The sequence below is a fragment of the Pecten maximus genome, chromosome 13 (genome assembly GCF_902652985.1).
Source record: "Pecten maximus chromosome 13, xPecMax1.1, whole genome shotgun sequence".
In the NCBI taxonomy this organism is placed as follows: Eukaryota; Metazoa; Mollusca; class Bivalvia; order Pectinida; family Pectinidae; genus Pecten; species Pecten maximus.
Window position 1 is genome coordinate 14,558,060 of NC_047027.1, and position 19,643 is coordinate 14,577,702.

The 19,643-nt window shown below is 34.1% G+C and overlaps 2 protein-coding genes and 1 long non-coding RNA gene across 4 annotated transcripts in view; 2 read left to right on the plus strand and 1 right to left on the minus strand.

Moving 5' to 3' along the window:
• LOC117340306 overlaps positions 1 to 19,643 on the minus strand; it is a 27,624-nt gene continuing 7,981 nt past the window's right edge. The window contains exons 1-7 of one of the 2 annotated variants that reach the window (XM_033902072.1): positions 14,569 to 15,098; positions 11,411 to 11,582; positions 7,632 to 7,791; positions 5,674 to 5,741; positions 3,857 to 3,929; positions 754 to 936; positions 21 to 367 (exon numbers count right to left, since the gene is read on the minus strand). In XM_033902072.1, coding sequence (XP_033757963.1) covers positions 282 to 367; positions 754 to 936; positions 3,857 to 3,929; positions 5,674 to 5,741; positions 7,632 to 7,791; positions 11,411 to 11,582; positions 14,569 to 14,651 — 825 coding nt within the window. In that variant the 5' untranslated portion in view covers positions 14,652 to 15,098 and the 3' untranslated portion in view covers positions 21 to 281. Of the gene's footprint in view, positions 368 to 753; positions 937 to 3,856; positions 3,930 to 5,673; positions 5,742 to 7,631; positions 7,792 to 11,410; positions 11,583 to 14,568; positions 15,099 to 19,643 lie in introns of those variants that run through there. The other variant, XM_033902071.1, reaches the window with a different exon arrangement.
• Positions 4,269 to 5,455, plus strand: LOC117340309. The gene is made up of 2 exons (XR_004535425.1): positions 4,269 to 4,964; positions 5,345 to 5,455. It is a non-coding gene; the product is annotated as an uncharacterized LOC117340309 (long non-coding RNA).
• Positions 17,833 to 19,643, plus strand: part of LOC117340308 (40S ribosomal protein S19) — an 18,458-nt gene continuing 16,647 nt past the window's right edge. Inside the window, exon 1 of the mRNA XM_033902074.1 lies at positions 17,833 to 17,840. The gene's annotated coding sequence lies outside the window, so the exon portion shown is untranslated. The remainder of the gene's footprint in view (positions 17,841 to 19,643) is intronic.

A 19,643-nucleotide genomic window follows, 5' to 3' on the forward strand; every position in this document is an offset into this window, starting at 1 on the left:
TAATGAAGATGTGTTTCTTATTTAAATTATAACAAATAATCATCTCTATAAGAGTACCATATACAATAGATCTTAAAAGCTACAAAATAGAAAAAAAAATCTAGAAAATGGTAAATTATAAAATATGTAATTATACAATTTGTTTTATCACAGTTGTATAAAGTATACTTTGTAAATAATAAATATTTTCAAATATCCATTTAAAATTATTCTGAGCACATCCATTCGATTGATGAGTCCAGTTTGTCACTCACAATGACAGTTCAGACCAAACACGTGATCTAAATGACCGACTTGGCCCGTATAAATGGTAAATACTTCTCATCAAATCGATGACTTCCGATCGCCTTGGCGCCACCATCGAAATCTGAAAGGAAATATTATTAAATGTTAAATGTGTCAATTTTGATGTATTAATAGTTCATTAACCAATCTGGATTACTAAAAATTGCACTGAGTTATTTCACAGCGCCAATAAAAAATGTGGAAACGAGGCTGACCTGAAAGGTCAATAGGTGGCGCATCAAATGCACCAGCATAATGATACGCTCGTGGCTTAAGGAATTCGGTAGGTGGCGCTCTAATACATGTACCTACTGATATCTGTGTCCTCTAAGATACCGGTAAGCGGCGTTCCGACATCTTTATTTGGAGTACATGTGATATCTATCATATGTCCCTTACTTGCACTATTTCCTATACCAAATGATACACAAGTTACGAAAAAGTAGATGGCGCTCTCGGGTTACTTACTCGTGACATTTAAGATGCCAGTGGGTGGCGCTATGTATCGCCTCCGCGTGAAGTCCTGGCCACACAGACTCGTGATGCTCACGTGCGCAGAGTTGTCGTTCATGGGTGGAGGTCTGGACAGGGAGTGGTCCATAGACTGTGACTTCACAGGCTCGCCCTTGTTATTGTAGAATATCCCATTGGCTAAAAATAGTTAAATATGAAAGTGAGACACAAAATGTAAGTGAACTTTCTCACTATAGGTGGCGCTCTGATGTCACGCGGGGATGATACCGAAGTTCTCTTCAGTCTTGATTTCCTTTAGTTATATTAAAACTAAGGTTGAATATGATATCTTTATTTATTACCATAAAGCTCTACCTATGGTGGGTTTTTGACAAAGAATCCGTATTTGGGGTGAGTATGTTGCTTCACTGAATAATCGAAATTGCGACAGCACACAGAAAGAATTTCAAATAATTTTCTCCGAAAAAAAATCCGCCCGTATATCAAAGAAATTAAAATTGAACGATTAGATACGAAGTGTAGCGTAAAAGAAAGGATAAAAACCGGAAAGTCTTTGCTAAATTTATCAGCGACCTGAAAATTTGTTATGTCTTTGTGTATTTGGACCTATCCTAAAATGCATCGAATGTATTTTTTTATTCATTATTTTTTCTAGCGTGTTTGGTATACGGTAAAACAGGAACATCATAGATATGTCATTTTTTCATAGTGTTACTCCAACCCCCAACCACGTCTAAACAGAAGGTTCACTGGTAAAGCATTGAACTAATGCAACCTCGGGCGAGAGTCCGAGGTGTGTGGTTCGATCTCTGCTTTCTCTGGAGACGAGAATCCGAGGTGTGTGGTTCGATCCCTGCTTTCTCTGGGGACGAGAATCCGAGGTGTGTGGTTCGATCCCTGCTTTCTCTGGAGGCGAGAATCCGAGGTGTGTAGTTCGATCCCTGCTTTCTCTGGAGGCGAGAATCCGAGGTGTGTGGTTCGATCCCTGCTTTCTCTGGAGGCGAGAATCCGAGGTGTGTGGTTCGATCCCTGCTTTCTCTGGAGGCGAGAGTCCGAGGTGTGTGGTTCGATCCCTGCTTTCTCTGGAGGCGAGATTCCGAGGTGTGTGGTTCGATCCCTGCTTTCTTTGGAGGCGGGAATCCGAGGTGTGTGGTTCGATCCCTGCTTTCTCTGGAGGCGAGAGTCCGAGGTGTGTGGTTCGATCCCTGCTTTCTCTGGAGGCGAGATTCCGAGGTGTGTGGTTCGATCCCTGCTTTCTTTGGAGGCGGGAATCCGAGGTGTGTGGTTCGATCCCTGCTTTCTCTGGAGGCGAGAGTCCGAGGTGTGTGGTTCGATCCCTGCTTTCTCTGGAGGCGAGAGTCCGAGGTGTGTGGTTCGATCCCTGCTTTCTCTGGAGGCTGAGGTTACATACCGTGCTATGCTGTTGTCGTTTTGTCTTTAGGTAAGACACAAGACACGTTACTCCAGTTTCAATGGATAGCATATGACGGACCCCGTATGTTGTTTACTGAAGTAGACACCGGCTACTACAAGGACTCTCAATCTCAAATTGTACCCTGGCTATTCACGTGGTGATAAGCCCAACACACACTAGGATATCTAAACACACCCACAGTTTACACTTTAATACATTCGTAGGCCCATGTCTTAAATTCTACCGACGATGTTAGGGTACACCTTTATTGGACAATATGTATACATTTGATGTTTTATTGGTACAGATGTCTTTGGATAGACTTAAATTTGAAATATGATTGAACAAACTTTACATAATTAGCTACTCGGTACTATGTCAGTTATAAATCTGAACTACCTATACACGTATTAATGATATTAATGAAATATCATGTCACCGTGGTGAAAACTGGTTTTGACTGTTGACCTTTCGACCTTGAAAATAATATACAAATGTACGTTTCATACATATCAAGAAAAAATACATTGGTATACATTTCACCAGTGTAAATGAAAATATTGCATAGACATTTAGATACATCACAAACAACATATAATATATTTATCTTGTCACCACCGTATATTAATCACTCGAGGTGGCACGGTTGGAATATTACATGGAACCTGAGCAGGTCTTGGTGGAAGACAGGTACGTTATCCACTACGCCAACCACTATATTACATCATGATGATTATAGTGACACATTAACTTGTAATCCAACAATGCCGAATATGAAATTTCTTTTCATTTTATCTACATCAGGACTATAATCCCATACACCAAACGTGCGAAAATCTAACAACGGTATTACGAAAATGTCAATCATCTATTTCGTAGAAAGTGAAGTTTTAAACGAAATTTATAAATAATCAATGATAAGTCAACTTTTCAAACATCAAGTTATTTGTCCTATTGATTTCATTTGCGAAAGTCGTGTATGAGTAAAATGTTATCATGGGTAAAATGTTATCAATCATTTTTTTCCTTCCTGCAGTACGATTGTAATAGAACTATTTATAGGTCATAGCTTAGTTTAGCATGAAGTCCATATCTTAAAATCATTATCTGAAACAAAACAAAAACAGAAAAGTTTTGATGTATCCCACAATGCATGTAGTATTTATAATAGAAAAGCTGATTCATCGTGCTATTGTAGCTCTAAATCATTAATTTATTTCCTTTCGTGTTAAACTGAGCTGAAGAAATTAGTTACCAGAATTTAAAGCTTTGTCTTACATGTACCCAACTTCTTTCGTGTCGGTTTGTGTTTCGCGCGAAGCTGAAAAAACGGGTCGGTCGGTGTTGCCTTGGTTGTGTCCTTGGACACTTTACCCTGATGCCCTGTATGGCATGCGACGGGCCTTCCGTATGTTGTTCAGTGAGGTAGTCACCGACTACTACATGGAGAATCCACCTCAAAATGACCCTGACTTGTCACGGATACACTCAACAAACAGACCTCTACCTAGACTGAATGATACGTAAACACCAGATACCTGTTTTATTCTATCTTTCCGTTTTAATATGTTATAGGTAGCTGTTATATATAACATTAAAACCATATTTGTTTTCGGTGTTGTACCTGACAAGATAGAAACACATAAAACTCCCAGTGACATTTTTCATACATCGTGTACTTACATTGGAACTGGGGCGGGACCTTTCTCCTCCGGAGCAGATACTTGTGCGGGTGAGGGGCAGATGGAATCCGTGTCTGCAATGTAACGACACTTGTAATTGGTTAATTTCTAACAGCAAAAATGTAACGACACTTGTTATTGGTTTATTTATAACAGCAAAAATGTAACGACACTTGTTATTGGTTTATTTGTAACAGCCAGAATGTAACGACACTTGTAATTGGTTTATTTGTAACAACGAAAATATAACGACACTTGTTATTGGTTTGTTTGGAGCAGCCTGATATAACGACACATGTAATTGGGATTATTTGTTAGATACAGTACGTTCATGATAGATTTGCTGATATATTTCGTTAGATGAAAGTGGAAACGATAATAATGTTGGCGACTGGACAAAAGTTTGGAACTCAAACATACGTACGAGAATGGTAACACAATTCTCATTGACTGGTGGGAGACAGACAGAGAAGCGAAGACCAACTCTCATCCACTATATCAGTTTGGCAAATGTCGCTCAAATGCAAATCCAGTCAAACCCATGTTTCTGTGTACGATTGATATGTCCTTCCCCTTGTTACTGTTATAAATCTATATATGCTGTTGAAATGACTATTTCTATATTCCAATAACCAGTAACACTTATTGGTTTGTCCATCTCCTAACTTACATATTGTATATATATATATGTGTGTGTGTTTTAAATTGATGCCTCTATGTACATGTAACAAGGTGAATTGTACATACTTTGTATTTACTATATATGTTATTGGTTTCCTAATGCTTAGTATAGTAGTCGCGGATCACATGATAATCACGTGATCTCGAATATTTTGTATATGCTATATTAGTGTCATTTTTACGAGTTAGTTTTATTAACATTTCTAATATAATTCAGATCATTGATATGTACTAAAATTAAGGAAAATGTAAAACATTAATTTCCGGAACCTTCCTATCTATTTTTTGACCAATCGGGTTGGAGCGGTCAGTTTAAATACAATGCCTTTGTTACTGGTCAGTACAATATCAGACAGCTGACAATTAACAGGTGGATCAAGTTTTCAAGTTTCTCCAGTAATCTATTCCGGATCAATATATATATAATTGTGAGTAATACATCTATCTATGATTCAGTATAAGTATTTGCAAAATAGTTATTAGATACAGAGACCATTAGGTCGTTTTGTAAATTCGTTATAGCTATACATGTATTTGTGATGATTTCTATTTATATGTGGTGAATTATATTTATAGATATAAAGCTCATTGCAAGTGTCTATGAGTATATTAATTACCTGTATATGATAACACACGTGATGGTGTAATGGATAACACCGAAGCTTTATAATTGAATCCAAGTCTCGTATTTATGAGATCGAATCCTGGAGACTAGTAAATTTTATTTATGTTGTATTTTATAATATTGAAATGTACATTTACTCACATGTTAGTGTGTGATTGAACACTTGTATATTTGTTATCACAGGTTGTTGAAATCAATTCACAACAAGAAAATGTAACGGTGAACTCCCATCTTTACCTTACTTAGGACAAATGCCAGAAAACACGTGATGGACAATAAATAACATGTAATGAATGTGATTTTTACATGTGACATACATGTACGTACTTATGAGCATTAAGGCTCCACGTTGAATGAACTGCTTTGCGGGAGGTAATGGGCAAACGTTTGGAGCTCAAACTTACGATATTACGTCTATATATAGACTTATACATTGTTGACCCTCTGACGTGTATCCTGGGTCTGGAATGTTAGGAAACCAAGTCTCACAATGATCGTAGATTCATACTTACTGTTTCACAAACCGGAAGCATCATTTCTGATCTGACGTCAAAGTTTTCGGCGGGAAGGTTAAAGGGCACTGAAATACAACAGTGAGGATTTAAAGGGAAGAATTAATACAGAGGTTCTTTTTAAGACTCAGACACCGGGACTTTCACTATTTAGTTTAAACTGTGTTTTATTTGTCAATTTTCATTTAACATCATATGCATACAACATATAAATTATACAAAAAGAAATCAGATTGACGCTACATAACAGCATAGACATGATAAAACACAACATCATATCATAATGACGCTACAGTCTAATACGAAAACATCACTTGGAATTCAATCAAATAGTTTAATACATTGCGCCATTTTTACGGATAATCTGATGGTATACCATGTCTGTTATTTGACATACCTATGGTATACCATGTTTGGTATTTGACATACCTATGGTATACCATGTCTGTTATTTGACATACCTATGGTATAATATGTTTGTTATTTGACATACCTATGGTACACCATGTTTGGTATTTGACATACCTATGGTATACCATGTTTGGTATTTGACATACCTATGGTATACCATGTTTGGTATTTGACATACCTATGGTATACCATGTTTGGTATTTGACATACCTATAGTATACCATGTTTGGTATTTGACATACCTATGGTATACCATGTTTGGTATTTGACATACCTATAGTATACCATGTTTGGTATTTGACATACCTATGGTATAATATGTTTGTTATTTGACATACCTATGGTATACCATGTTTGGTATTTGACATACCTACGGTATACCATGTTTGGTATTTGACATACCTATGGTATACCATGTTTGGTATTTGACATACCTATGGTATAATATGTTTGTTATTTGACATACCTATAGTAGACCATGTTTGGTATTTGACATACCTACGGTATACCATGTTTGGTATTTGACATACCTATGGTATACCATGTTTGGTATTTGACATACATATAGTATAACATGTTTGATATTTGACATACATATAGTAAAACATGTTTGCTATTTGACATACCGATGGTATACCATGTTTGCTATTTGACATACCTATGGTATACCATGTTTGGTATTTGACATACCTATGGTATAATATGTTTGTTATTTGACATACATATGGTATACCATGTTTGGTATTTGACATACCTACGGTATACCATGTTTGGTATTTGACATACCTATGGTATACCATGTTTGGTATTTGACATACATATAGTATAACATGTTTGGTATTTGACATACATATAGTATAACATGTTTGGTATTTGACATACATATAGTATAACATGTTTGGTATTTGACATACCGATGGTATACCATGTTTGCTATTTGACATACCTATGGTATACCATGTTTGTTATTTGACATACCTATGGTATAACATGTTTGCTATTTGACATATCGATGGTAGACCATGTTTGGTATTTGACATACCTATGGTATACCATGTTTGACATACCTATGGTATACCATGTTTAATATTTGACATACCTATGGTATACCATATTTGTTATTTGACATACCTATGGTATAATATGTTTGTTATTTGACATACCTATGGTACACCATGTTTGGTATTTGACATACCTATGGTATACCATGTTTGGTATTTGGCATACCTATGGTATACCATGTCTGTTATTTGACATACCTATGGTATATCATGTTTGGTATTTGACATACCTATGGTATACCATGTTTGGTATTTGACATACCTATGGTATACCATGTTTGGTATTTGACATACCTATAGTATACCATGTTTGGTATTTGACATACCTACGGTATACCATGTTTGTAATTTGACATACCTATGGTAGACCATGTTTGGTATTTGACATACCTATGGTATAGCATGTCTGTTATTTGACATACCTATGGTATACCATGTTTGGTATTTAACATACCTATGGTATACCATGTTTAATATTTGACATACCTATGCCTTCTACTATCCTTTCCTTCATGCTTCTATTGATGAATTTCGGTAAGTCTAGGGTTTCCCTCTCTTTGAATGACGTCATATAGATCGACGTCCCTTTATGCTGCTTTTCCATGTCCTTCGGATCATCCGGCCATGTCTGGACTGAACATATTGGCTACACAAATGGAAAGTAAATAATGGAAAGGTGACATATTGATTGGGTTAATCGAACAAACGTTTGTATGATACGTACAGGTCTTGAACCACTGGCCGTTACTCGTTCGTAAACTTTATATTACAACTTTTTTCAATACCTCTCGTTGGCCAGTTAGAAGCGCACGAGGACACTCTCTCTAAGGGTGCATGGCGGTCCCCTCTACACAAATTTGGTGCAACGGATATGTCTAAATACATGTACATATCAATTTAACAAATCCCCATGAACCTGTGATTAAACCTGCTGTCCGATCACCTCTGTCTGTCCACCCCGACCCTCTGGACATCCCCAGACTATAGCCGATCATCACTATTATAATATACATATACTTTAAAAACTGACGGGATACGGCCATTATCACTAGTTCGTATGCAGTAAGTATGTCATCTTTAGCCTACAAAAAATTCAAATTACTAAAATAAATATATTTTCTATATAAATAGACGAAAGTTTAAGAAACATAATAACATTGACTGGGGTATCAGATAAATATCTCACATAACGTACCTGTAAATTAGGATGTATTCGCCGCCACAGTCGATAAGTGATCTCGACTTTATGATTGAATATTTACTTTAAATTTACTGCCATTATTTGGCGCAACCGATTGAATTAGGCATAAATTTAGCTCCTCTGACATTACGAGACGTATGTGTATACAGGTATATGTTTAAGTTCATTGTACTAGATCCTGATTTCGTTTACAGAGTTTAAATATATTTTTCATCTCTTTTTTTGTTCAATTTCAAACGTTGAATTCAATATTCAGTGATTGGGAAGGGCGAGAATGAACATGGATCACTTACCACCGTTAAAACTGATCAACCACGTGCTCTTATCTACTCTACAAAAGATTTTCAAAATATCTGTTGGCCATTAAGAATCCTTTGATCATGGCCCCTGCCCTTCCGAAAGCCTGGATCTTAATATATATATTATTAACATTATGTCAGCGGAGCCTCGATCATTGACGTGTCATGTAAAATATTTTCAGCTATACAAGATATACAAGATATCTTACTACTTATTTCCGTGAAAATGTTGTGTTTTTTTTCGGTTTCAGATTTTTGCTGTTCTCTTCCAAATTCTGTAATGTGTTATTTCCGTTTTCAAATGTTATGGTCTGGATACCAAGGTTTGCGATTTTTTTCCGAAAAAGAAATGTTTTGCCTATCACATGTACAGCAGTCTGATAAATATCTTCTGTCTACGGCTTCGTTACAGTGTTACTACGCCTGATGTAGTACAGGCAGTGGACAGATGATGTTAATCAGACATGAACTTAACCAATGAACTGTATTGTATGGTATTTATGATCTATTTGAATGCCAGAATTTTGCAAGTAAACATCATAATGCGCGATTCAATTTCCGTTTCCATTTAGATGCTGACGCTACTCTGTGTAACGGTATGATTGGCACATTATTTTACAGCAAAGTTTCAGAACTTTTCAGAACTATCGTAGCTTTAAGCATGGACAATTTTAATTATAGATATAATAATATAATTATGCTATAGTGTCTCATTCTACAAATATTGGTGATATAGTGCTGGAGGATGCACATATATATTAATGTAATCATCATCACCATTATGTACATTTCGTACTCCTTGTTGACGCTCGACTCACGGCGAAGTTGATAAGATAATTATCGGAACGATATCAATTAAACATGGAAAATATGGTTAATTATAATAAACCTCACAAAAATGTCAAGATTTTGTCAATCGTATTAAGTTGATCAAACCCATTATTCCGTCCTTAAATGATTATAGGATGTTAAACAATACAAACAAAACCGAACCAAAACAATATCAAAACTATTGAGATTGTATTGTTTTGTTCGGTCAAGTCGACTAATGGGAAGCCGCCCAATGTTTCCTATCACTAGCGGTATGTTTGTGTTTGAGTCTACGATGATCAACAAAAAGTGGCGATATTAAGTCTCTTGAATTCAGAGATAAAATCATAACAAGTGTTTATTGGAGATAATGCTTTATATGTTGGATTATATTTTATAATAGCATATAACCAGCGTACACGCGGACATGATGAGTGGTATAATTAAATACAATCTTGGTCAAACCGAATGCTGTTTGGTGGAGCCATTTATATAGGGATCGTATAGTCCACTATAGAAATCAATAGAGTGTATGTTTTCATTGTTACATGAGAAAGCTGTAAAAATAAAGCATTGGAGATATAAAAATATGTGTTTATATCTACATTGTTATATCTGAATAGGTCTATACGTTTGAATGTGATATTGAAAAGTCCCCGAGACGATAATTACACGGTAAACCGGGTGTGTGTTAGGTATAATGGTACAGGTATATAGATTGATCAGGTTCCGATAGGACCATATATACACCTTCAATACTTACAGGAGATATCAAAAAATGTGAAATCGACCAAATACTTCGATTGAATAGAACTCCACATGGTCAGGAGATTAATAAGTCTTGGTATAAAATTGATATCTGTCTATATTACATAACCTCCAATAACTATGTTTATACCACAAAGATTAACTTTTTACTTTCTTAAGGAGGTAAACTACCTTAGATATTATTAAGAGTTACTTCCCTTGACAAGCTTTCATGATACATGTATATGTATATCACATATATAGGATGCATGCTACCTCAGGGTTATCCAATTTATGTCAATAATGATGCATGTTCATTTTATTTCACCATTGCCCGGATGTTTCCTATCTATGAAGCAACTTTCAAATGCGATGTTATTTAAAAAAAAACGGATAATCTGATAAAAAATAAATTGATTGAAAAATCTTTTTAAGTCATACAGGAAAACACTGTATATATAGAAAAAAAAATATAAAACTAGTTTGTGTTGGGGAAGGGGCTATATAGTTAGTAACCGTACAGGGACTAGTAAGGAAGCTAGTTAGCTATTCTGTATCGAACATGGACCTAAACCAAGGGCATTAACTCTGAATAAAGTGGACAATATACTAGAGCACATAATGCTATAACCTACCTTATCAAGAAATGCAGGTAAAACATTAAATGTGATGATTTTATTATCACGAAAACCAATTTTACGTCGCACTAATTGCCATCCAGCCCGACCACTCGTAACATGTCCCGCCAAGTCGGACAGGCAGAGTACCGTTACTTTAACGCCTAAATTCTGTCTGTCTCGCATGCTTTATGCATATTTGTCGTCTACATTCATATATATGCGTTATGATTATTTGTACATATTCAGGGTATATTTGTATTGTGCGGTCTGATTTATTTTTGTCATATATTGACTTTTTTATTTGATCACTACTTTGTTATTTTCTGATCTGCCAGAGTTGCTGCCCTTCGTTTCACTCTATAGCAATGAGTTTGACTACTAGTGGGGTCAATCGGGAACCTTCGCACTTTCCGTAAACGAGGTATTTTCTCGTTTACGGAAAGTGCCGACGGTTCCCGATTGCTGATGGGGTCTGAGAAGATATTAGTCGTACTAATAACTTCTTGGAGCTATTGTTTCAATGTTAAGGCAAATACGGCGATTTAGTATCTTGGATAGGTCCTTATATATATATGTTTGACGTCATACCTTCTGATTAACTCTGTGTATGTGGAAAATATGTTTGGACTGTGGAGTATGACGTCTTGTATCCAGTGTCGTCAACAGGAACGGCGCCTTGTCTGGAGAGACCCGCGAAAAATCAATCACCTTGTACCTCACCTGATTTTCTGACCGCCAGGAGGCGCTGTTGTATTTATTTCTGCAAATAGAAATGGGAAGAATGCATGAGTGAACATAAACGTACGATACATGAAAAAACACCTCCCCACAAAAAACAAAACAAAACAAAGAAACAAGAAAAGTCCCTGTACCATTGTTCCATGAATCCATGTGGTGATTGGAACCAGTTTGAAAAACAACAACATTTGATCGGAACCATCTTAGGGTCATTTCTGGCAAGTTACAACTAAATCTAGCTATAGAACCGGAGAAGATTTATAAAATATTCATTTCAAAATAGGGGCCATCTTGAGTATTAAATCGACCCGAAAATAAGCAACACTTGATCAGGACATATACACACACATGTACACATTATATACACACATGTATGTACACATTATACACACATGTACATATTATATACACACATGTACATATTATATACACACACATGTACATATTATATACACACATGTACACATTATATACACACATGTATGTACATATTATATACACACACATGTACACATTATATACACACATGTATGTACACATTATACACACATGTACATATTATATACACACATGTACATGTTATATACACACATGTACATATTATATACACACATGTACATATTATATACACATATGTACACATTATATACACACATGTATGTACATATTATATACACACACATGTACACATTATATACACACATGTATGTACACATTATACACACATGTACATATTATATACACACATGTACATATTATATACACACACATGTACATATTATATACACATATGTACAAATTATATACACACATGTACACATTATATACACACACACATGTACATATTATATACACACATGTACATATTATATACACATGTACACATTATATATACATATGTACACATTATATACACACATGTATGTACACATTATATACACACATGTATGTACACATTATATACACACATGTATGTACACATTATATACACACATGTATGTACACATTATATACACACATGTACATATTATATACACACATGTACCTATTATATACACACATGTAAACATTATATACACACATGTACATATTATATACACATATGTACACATTATATACATACATGTACATATTATATACACACATGTACACATTATATACACACACACACATGTACATATTATATACACACACATGTACATATTATATAAACACACATGTACATATTATATACACACATGTACACATGATTTACACACATGTACACATGATTTACACACATGTACATATTATATACACACATGTACACATGATATACACACATGTACACATGATATACACACACCTACATATTATATACACATATGTACACATTATATACACATATGTACACATGACATACACACATGTACATATTATATACACATATATACACACATGATATACACACATGTACATATTATATACACACACCTACATATTATACAAACATATGTACACATTATATATACACACATGTACACATGATATACACACATGTGCACATGATATACACACATGTACATATTATATACACATAATATACACACATGTACATATTATATACACATATATACACACATGATATACACACATGTACATATTATATACACACATGTACACATGATATACACACATGTACACATTATATACACATATGTACACATTGTATACACACATGTATACATTATACACACACATGTACATATTATATACATACATGTACACATGATATACACACATGTACACATTATATACACATATGTACACATGATTTACACACATGTACACATTATATACACACATGTACACATTATTTACACACATGTACACATTATATACACACATGTACACATTATATACACATATGTACGCATGATTTACACACATGTACACATTATTTACACACATGTACACATTATATACACACATGTACACATTATATACACACATGTACATATTATATACACATATGTACACATTATATATACACATATGTACACATTATATATACACATGTACACATTATATACACATATGTACACATTATATACACGTATGTAGAGAGTATACACACATATGTACACATTACATACACATATGTACATATTATATACACACATGTACATATTATATACACATATGTACACATTATATATACACATATGTACACATTATATACACACATGTACATATTATATACACACATGTACATATTATATACACACATGATATACACACATGAACACATTATATACACACATGTACACATTATATACACACATGTACACATTATTTACACACATGTACACATTATATACACACATGTACACATTATATACACATATGTACACATGATTTACACACATGTACACATTATTTACACACATGTACATATTATATACACAGATGTACATATTATATACACACATGTACACATTATATACACACATGTACACATTATATACACACATGCACACATTATATACACACATGTACATATTATATACACACATGTACATATTATATACACACATGTACATATTATATACACACATGATATACACACATGTACATATTATATATACATTTGTACACATTATATACACACATGTACATATTTTATATACACACATGTACACATTATATACACACATATGTACACATGATATACACACATGTGCACATGATATACACACATGTACATATTATATACACATAATATACACACATGTACATATTATATACACACATGTACACATGCTATACACACATGTACATATTATATACACACATGTACACATGCTATACACACATGTACACATGATATACACACATGTATGAACATATTATATACATACATGGATGTACACATTATATACACATATGTACACATTATATACACATATGTATACATTATATACACATATGTATACATTAATACACACATATGTACACATTATACACACCTGTCTTGTCCATACTTGCTGTAGGAATCGTGCAGTACTACTCGGCGTGGGAGGGACCATATCGGTTTTATTTCACCCCCCATATTCCTTATTATAACAGCAACAATTCCTGAATATATCCTGAGAATATCTATGTATCATCCATCCTTATTTACTGGAGAAATGTCACCGTGTCATATTCACTGTTTCCTTCTGCCGTTCGTATCAAATCCAGTGATTGATATAAATTGTCGTTGACATCATCGACGTCAATAAGTCGAAATTGAATTATCCAATCAAATTTTTTTTCTGTCTGTAGTTTACAAAAAAAATGGAAAGTGTTATGTCATATTTTGATGTAACACTATGTGGTTCCCTAATAAAGTCCTACCCGGTATAGCAAACCACGCCACATTGAAGTCCGTCTGTCAATACTACTAAAGGTTTATAATGATTTGTCGAATGAAATGATTTTCCCCTTCCTCGTGTAATCTCGCTTATAAATGCCTCCACGTGCTACCGTCTGTCGATTCTCGTGCCGATATCTCACAGACGTGTTAGGAATACTCTCAATAAAGTCCACGTATATAGATTTCAATCCCTGGCCAGAATTAAACACTCCAAAGCCAAACAGCTTAAAAGGTGTTAGGTATAAGCTTGTGTTATAAGCAGGTTTTCATATTTCTTACAAACATCATTGGTGTTAGCCTGCTTGATTTTATTATAATATTTTGTTTTGGGTGATAATGTCTTTATCGGATCAAATGAAGTGCAGGGTTTATCAGTCTACGGTACGGTAGACTAACCAGGATTTGAAAGTCAGAGAACATATATGATAAAATTCAAACTTTACTCCAAGATAAACTAGTCCAATAGCTTATAACACTGTATACCTATAGATACCCCGGCAGTATGACGTCTGGTTAGTAGTCCCAGCCCAACGCACCTACTCTGACATTAATATGTAAGTTTATAAATCCATATGTCAAAAGTTAGGAAATATTTGATTTTGAAGAATAGATATAACAGTAACAAGCGAACATTGTCCACCATCATAGTAGATATATATTTATATATTTGTTATGGGATTTTAAAAATGATATCGGTATCGCTTTATGCTTACTTATTTTAAGTAGCACAGATCATGGGTATAAAATCACGTCTTTTTGAATTATTGGAACATTGTGCAGTTTCTGATATGAGTGAAACGCTAATCTTAATAAAATTAAACTTGCAATTTCCGCCCCACTACGACACCCCACGATACTGTATCAATTTTGATTAGATTAAGGGAAACGCGGTCATTTAACATAAACAGCGTTTGTTCGGACAGATCGTAAGAATTTCAAATTTGGCCTGGTAATCAATGTGATAACAGTAAACGTCATTAAATGATGGATATTAGTTTGAACTGCAATATTGACCGGGGTTTTAAAAAGACAAGATTACAAGAAACATGTGTATCAATGAAGTAAATTGTTTGTATAATTCTGAAAAAAAACTACATTGTAGTATTATTATTTACTTATATAACGTATGTATGTCAAGTGATTTCAGTTACCAAAAGCTGAAATTAACGTTGACCTCAAATTTCTATGATATAAAACAGAAATATTTTTTTTTAAATATTGACAGATTTTTTTTAATTTATTTTGATATTCTTATATTACACAGCGGCGGTCTTCACTTAAATTGTTTATTTTTTATTATTATTTCCATGGATGTATTAAATGATATCGATGATTCATCAAGATTTGTAAACATTTAAGAGGGAAGCATTCCAGAAGGAAAATAAATATCTTTTTAGAGGCATGATTTTTTTTTCTGATTAGATAAATTAGAAAAACTTTTAAAACTAAAAGCATATCAACCATAAACATTTCACTCTAAGGAAGCCTACCGATGATGTATGTCAATTCAAATTTACAGCTTGATACTAGAATAAGAAAATACTCCGAAAAAAATATCAGATAAGGAAATGAACATTACTGTATGTAAATGCTGTGGAGTCCTGATAAGATATGTCTAGGAAACAGGACGCTACTTAATGCGGTCTACGATTAGCGAGATTAATTACCATCGCCACATTAGGCGAAGAGATAAAATAACATTTCAAACAAACGTATTTCTAGTGTCTCGATATAGAACAATGACTGAAATGGCCCTGTTTTGGTTGTAAGATTGGATTATAATTTGCAGAAAAAGATTTACGGTGCAACATTTTATCGTTTTGGAAAGTTTTCAAAATAATTACACGTGAATTATATATAAATATTGCCCTGAACACTGTCTCATTGTTAAGTTAGAGAGAGGGTGGATTTAAGTTATTGCGGCACGCTCTGTTCTAAAGTTTTAAACAATTTGTCTTAAGGACATATGCTACCTCACAAGCAAACCTGTCTTAATTTTTAAGTTACCTCCCTTACAATTATGACCTTTATGTTTAAGTTACCTCCCTTACAATTATGACTTTTATGTTTAAGTTACCTCCCTTACAATTATGACTTTTATGTTTAAGTTACCTCCCTTACAATTATGACATTTATGTTTAAGTTACCTCCCTTTAAATTACGACATCCCATGATAATAGTCATTGCAATTGTTGTCAACAGTTACAATTTACCACCCAAACGTTAACCTTTAACAAACCACGCTGTGGAATTCCTTTAATGAGGATACTGTCTACATAAGGTAGGAAACGTCCTTAATATAATACAGACCATAGCATATAAGATATGTGAAAAAATCTGTATATATAATCATATGTATTATACATTTTAGAATCAATACTAACACATATGATATCGCTAGCTCTTACCGTAAAATCCATTTCGGTAACGCCCCACACAATAAAATATATATTCCAATTTATTCCGCCATATTTTCTGAGCGAGACTGCCAATCAGTTTTCTTTAGAAAATGATGTCGAATATTCTCTGTAAGGTCGCATATGCCCTTAAAAGCCCCTCCAAATATGTTTAGGTCTCACGCCTCTAAACTACCGTATGAATTACTTGATCTTTGTTACTTTCACTCTTGGTTGTTTTTGAATTAACAACTGGTGTAATAGTATAGCATTGCACAAAATGAAATATGGTCGTTATGTTGTTTGTTTGTTAACTAACTAATACATAAACATAAAGTAAATATTTTTTTTTTTTATAGAAATCCGTAAACAAACTGTTATACGCTACAATGAGATTTTATCAGAGAGAATGTAGGAAACTTTAAAATGCCTTAAATGGTTATAAACGAATGAAATTGATTCATGATATTTTTTATCGATCTGTAAAGTTTACGATACGTTTCAAAAACTGACTTAAACATTCAGCGATGCAATGCTTTGTTAGCATGAAGTAATTTTATTTTAGATTTCACACGGGAATGATAAAAAGCTCTACAAAACAAATATTACACATGTCCAGGGTTCGGCAAAACGTTGGTGCGTTAAAATATTAATATTGACCCTGGAATCAGGTTTGACATAACGTTCCCTCTGTTTATAATAATATTTGAATAAAAAATCGTCAGATTTTTCACAGCGAACTAATTCTGTGAGCTATATCTACCTTTTGAATGATATATTTTAAAGTAAATATCATAGACCCTAACAAGGTTGTTGAGAACAACTTGACATAAAAGAAAACAAATCCCTGTGTAAATCACAATTCTAAATAAATATTTAAAAGCTCTCAATTGTAAATGTAACACCTTAAGAAAACCACACACCCGATCGTTGGTTTCTATAACAGAGGCTGCTCTTTTGTTGACGTTATGTTATATTTGTCACCTTTCTGCACTTGAGTACCTGGTAAGGATATTGTAAGTATGACAAAGGAATCAAAAGATAAAAAAAAAAACGTATACAGAATCAATCAATTATTTAAATGTTGAATGACAATACGACGGATGAGTTAATTTCCGTTAACGCTAAAGAAAACGATTCTTATTGTATTGACTGCGTACAAAGACTTGTATGTCTTAAACTCGTATTCCACGTTTACTTTGCCGTGTCACAACCTTAATATGTATATAATATGTAATATGTACCCATGGGCCGCAAGGCCTAGGGTCAATAAATTGGACTTAATTGAATTGTGCAAAAAGTTGGAACTCTCGATCTGATAGCGCTTGTATGATAGTATGGTAGGCCCCCTTTGTATACAAGTCTAAATCAAGGTCACGTGACTTGTTATAAGATCCTTTACAACTATAAAGCTTTCCCATCCATACGCGCGGTTGTGACCCATGCGCGTTTTTCAGTCATTGTAACATGTTTTAGCAAAGAGCTTTATTATGATGTCTCTATACATCATGTTAGTATGTAAAAAGAGAATAAAATGAATTTGAATTTTGACATTATAAAAGAAATGATTATATGTACAAGGTACCATAATAAGGAAAGAAACGCGACTCTTTTTCCATTATGATAGCAGTGAGCAATAATATGTACGGGCGTTAGATAATTTGTACGGGCGTTAGATAATATGTACGGGCGTTAGATAATATGTACGGGCGTTAGATAATTTGTACGGCGTTAGATAATGTGTCCGGGCGTTAGATAATATGTCCGGGCGTTAGCTAATCTGTACGGCGTTAGATAATATGTCCGGGCGTTAGATAATTTGTACGGGCGTTAGATAATTTGTACGGGCGTTAGATAATATGTACGGTGTTAGATAATCTGTACGGGCGTTAATGCATTTTGAAGTATATGTTTCCAAAAAAACGGTATTTAAAATATTTGTCATTACCTTTTACAGTCCGAAAACTCCATTTTGAAATGAATACAGAAGAAAATACAAAGTCACATGTTCGATAAAAACAGATAAACTAAAGATGACCCGTAAACATGACATGGTTCTCCACCTATAGGGTCATTAAACCACCCACAAGGGAGGTCATCCTGTAATGTTAATATACACTGACAAGTTTGATAAAAACACTTTCATCTCGCCATGTTGCACCCTGAGAAAGCGATTAAAAGATATAAACGAAGCAAACTGGCCGAAAGCATATCTTATTAAATTTTCAAAACTTTATTGCTTTCAGAAGCAATATAAAATTTGAAAATACCCCCCGACAAATTTTATGAA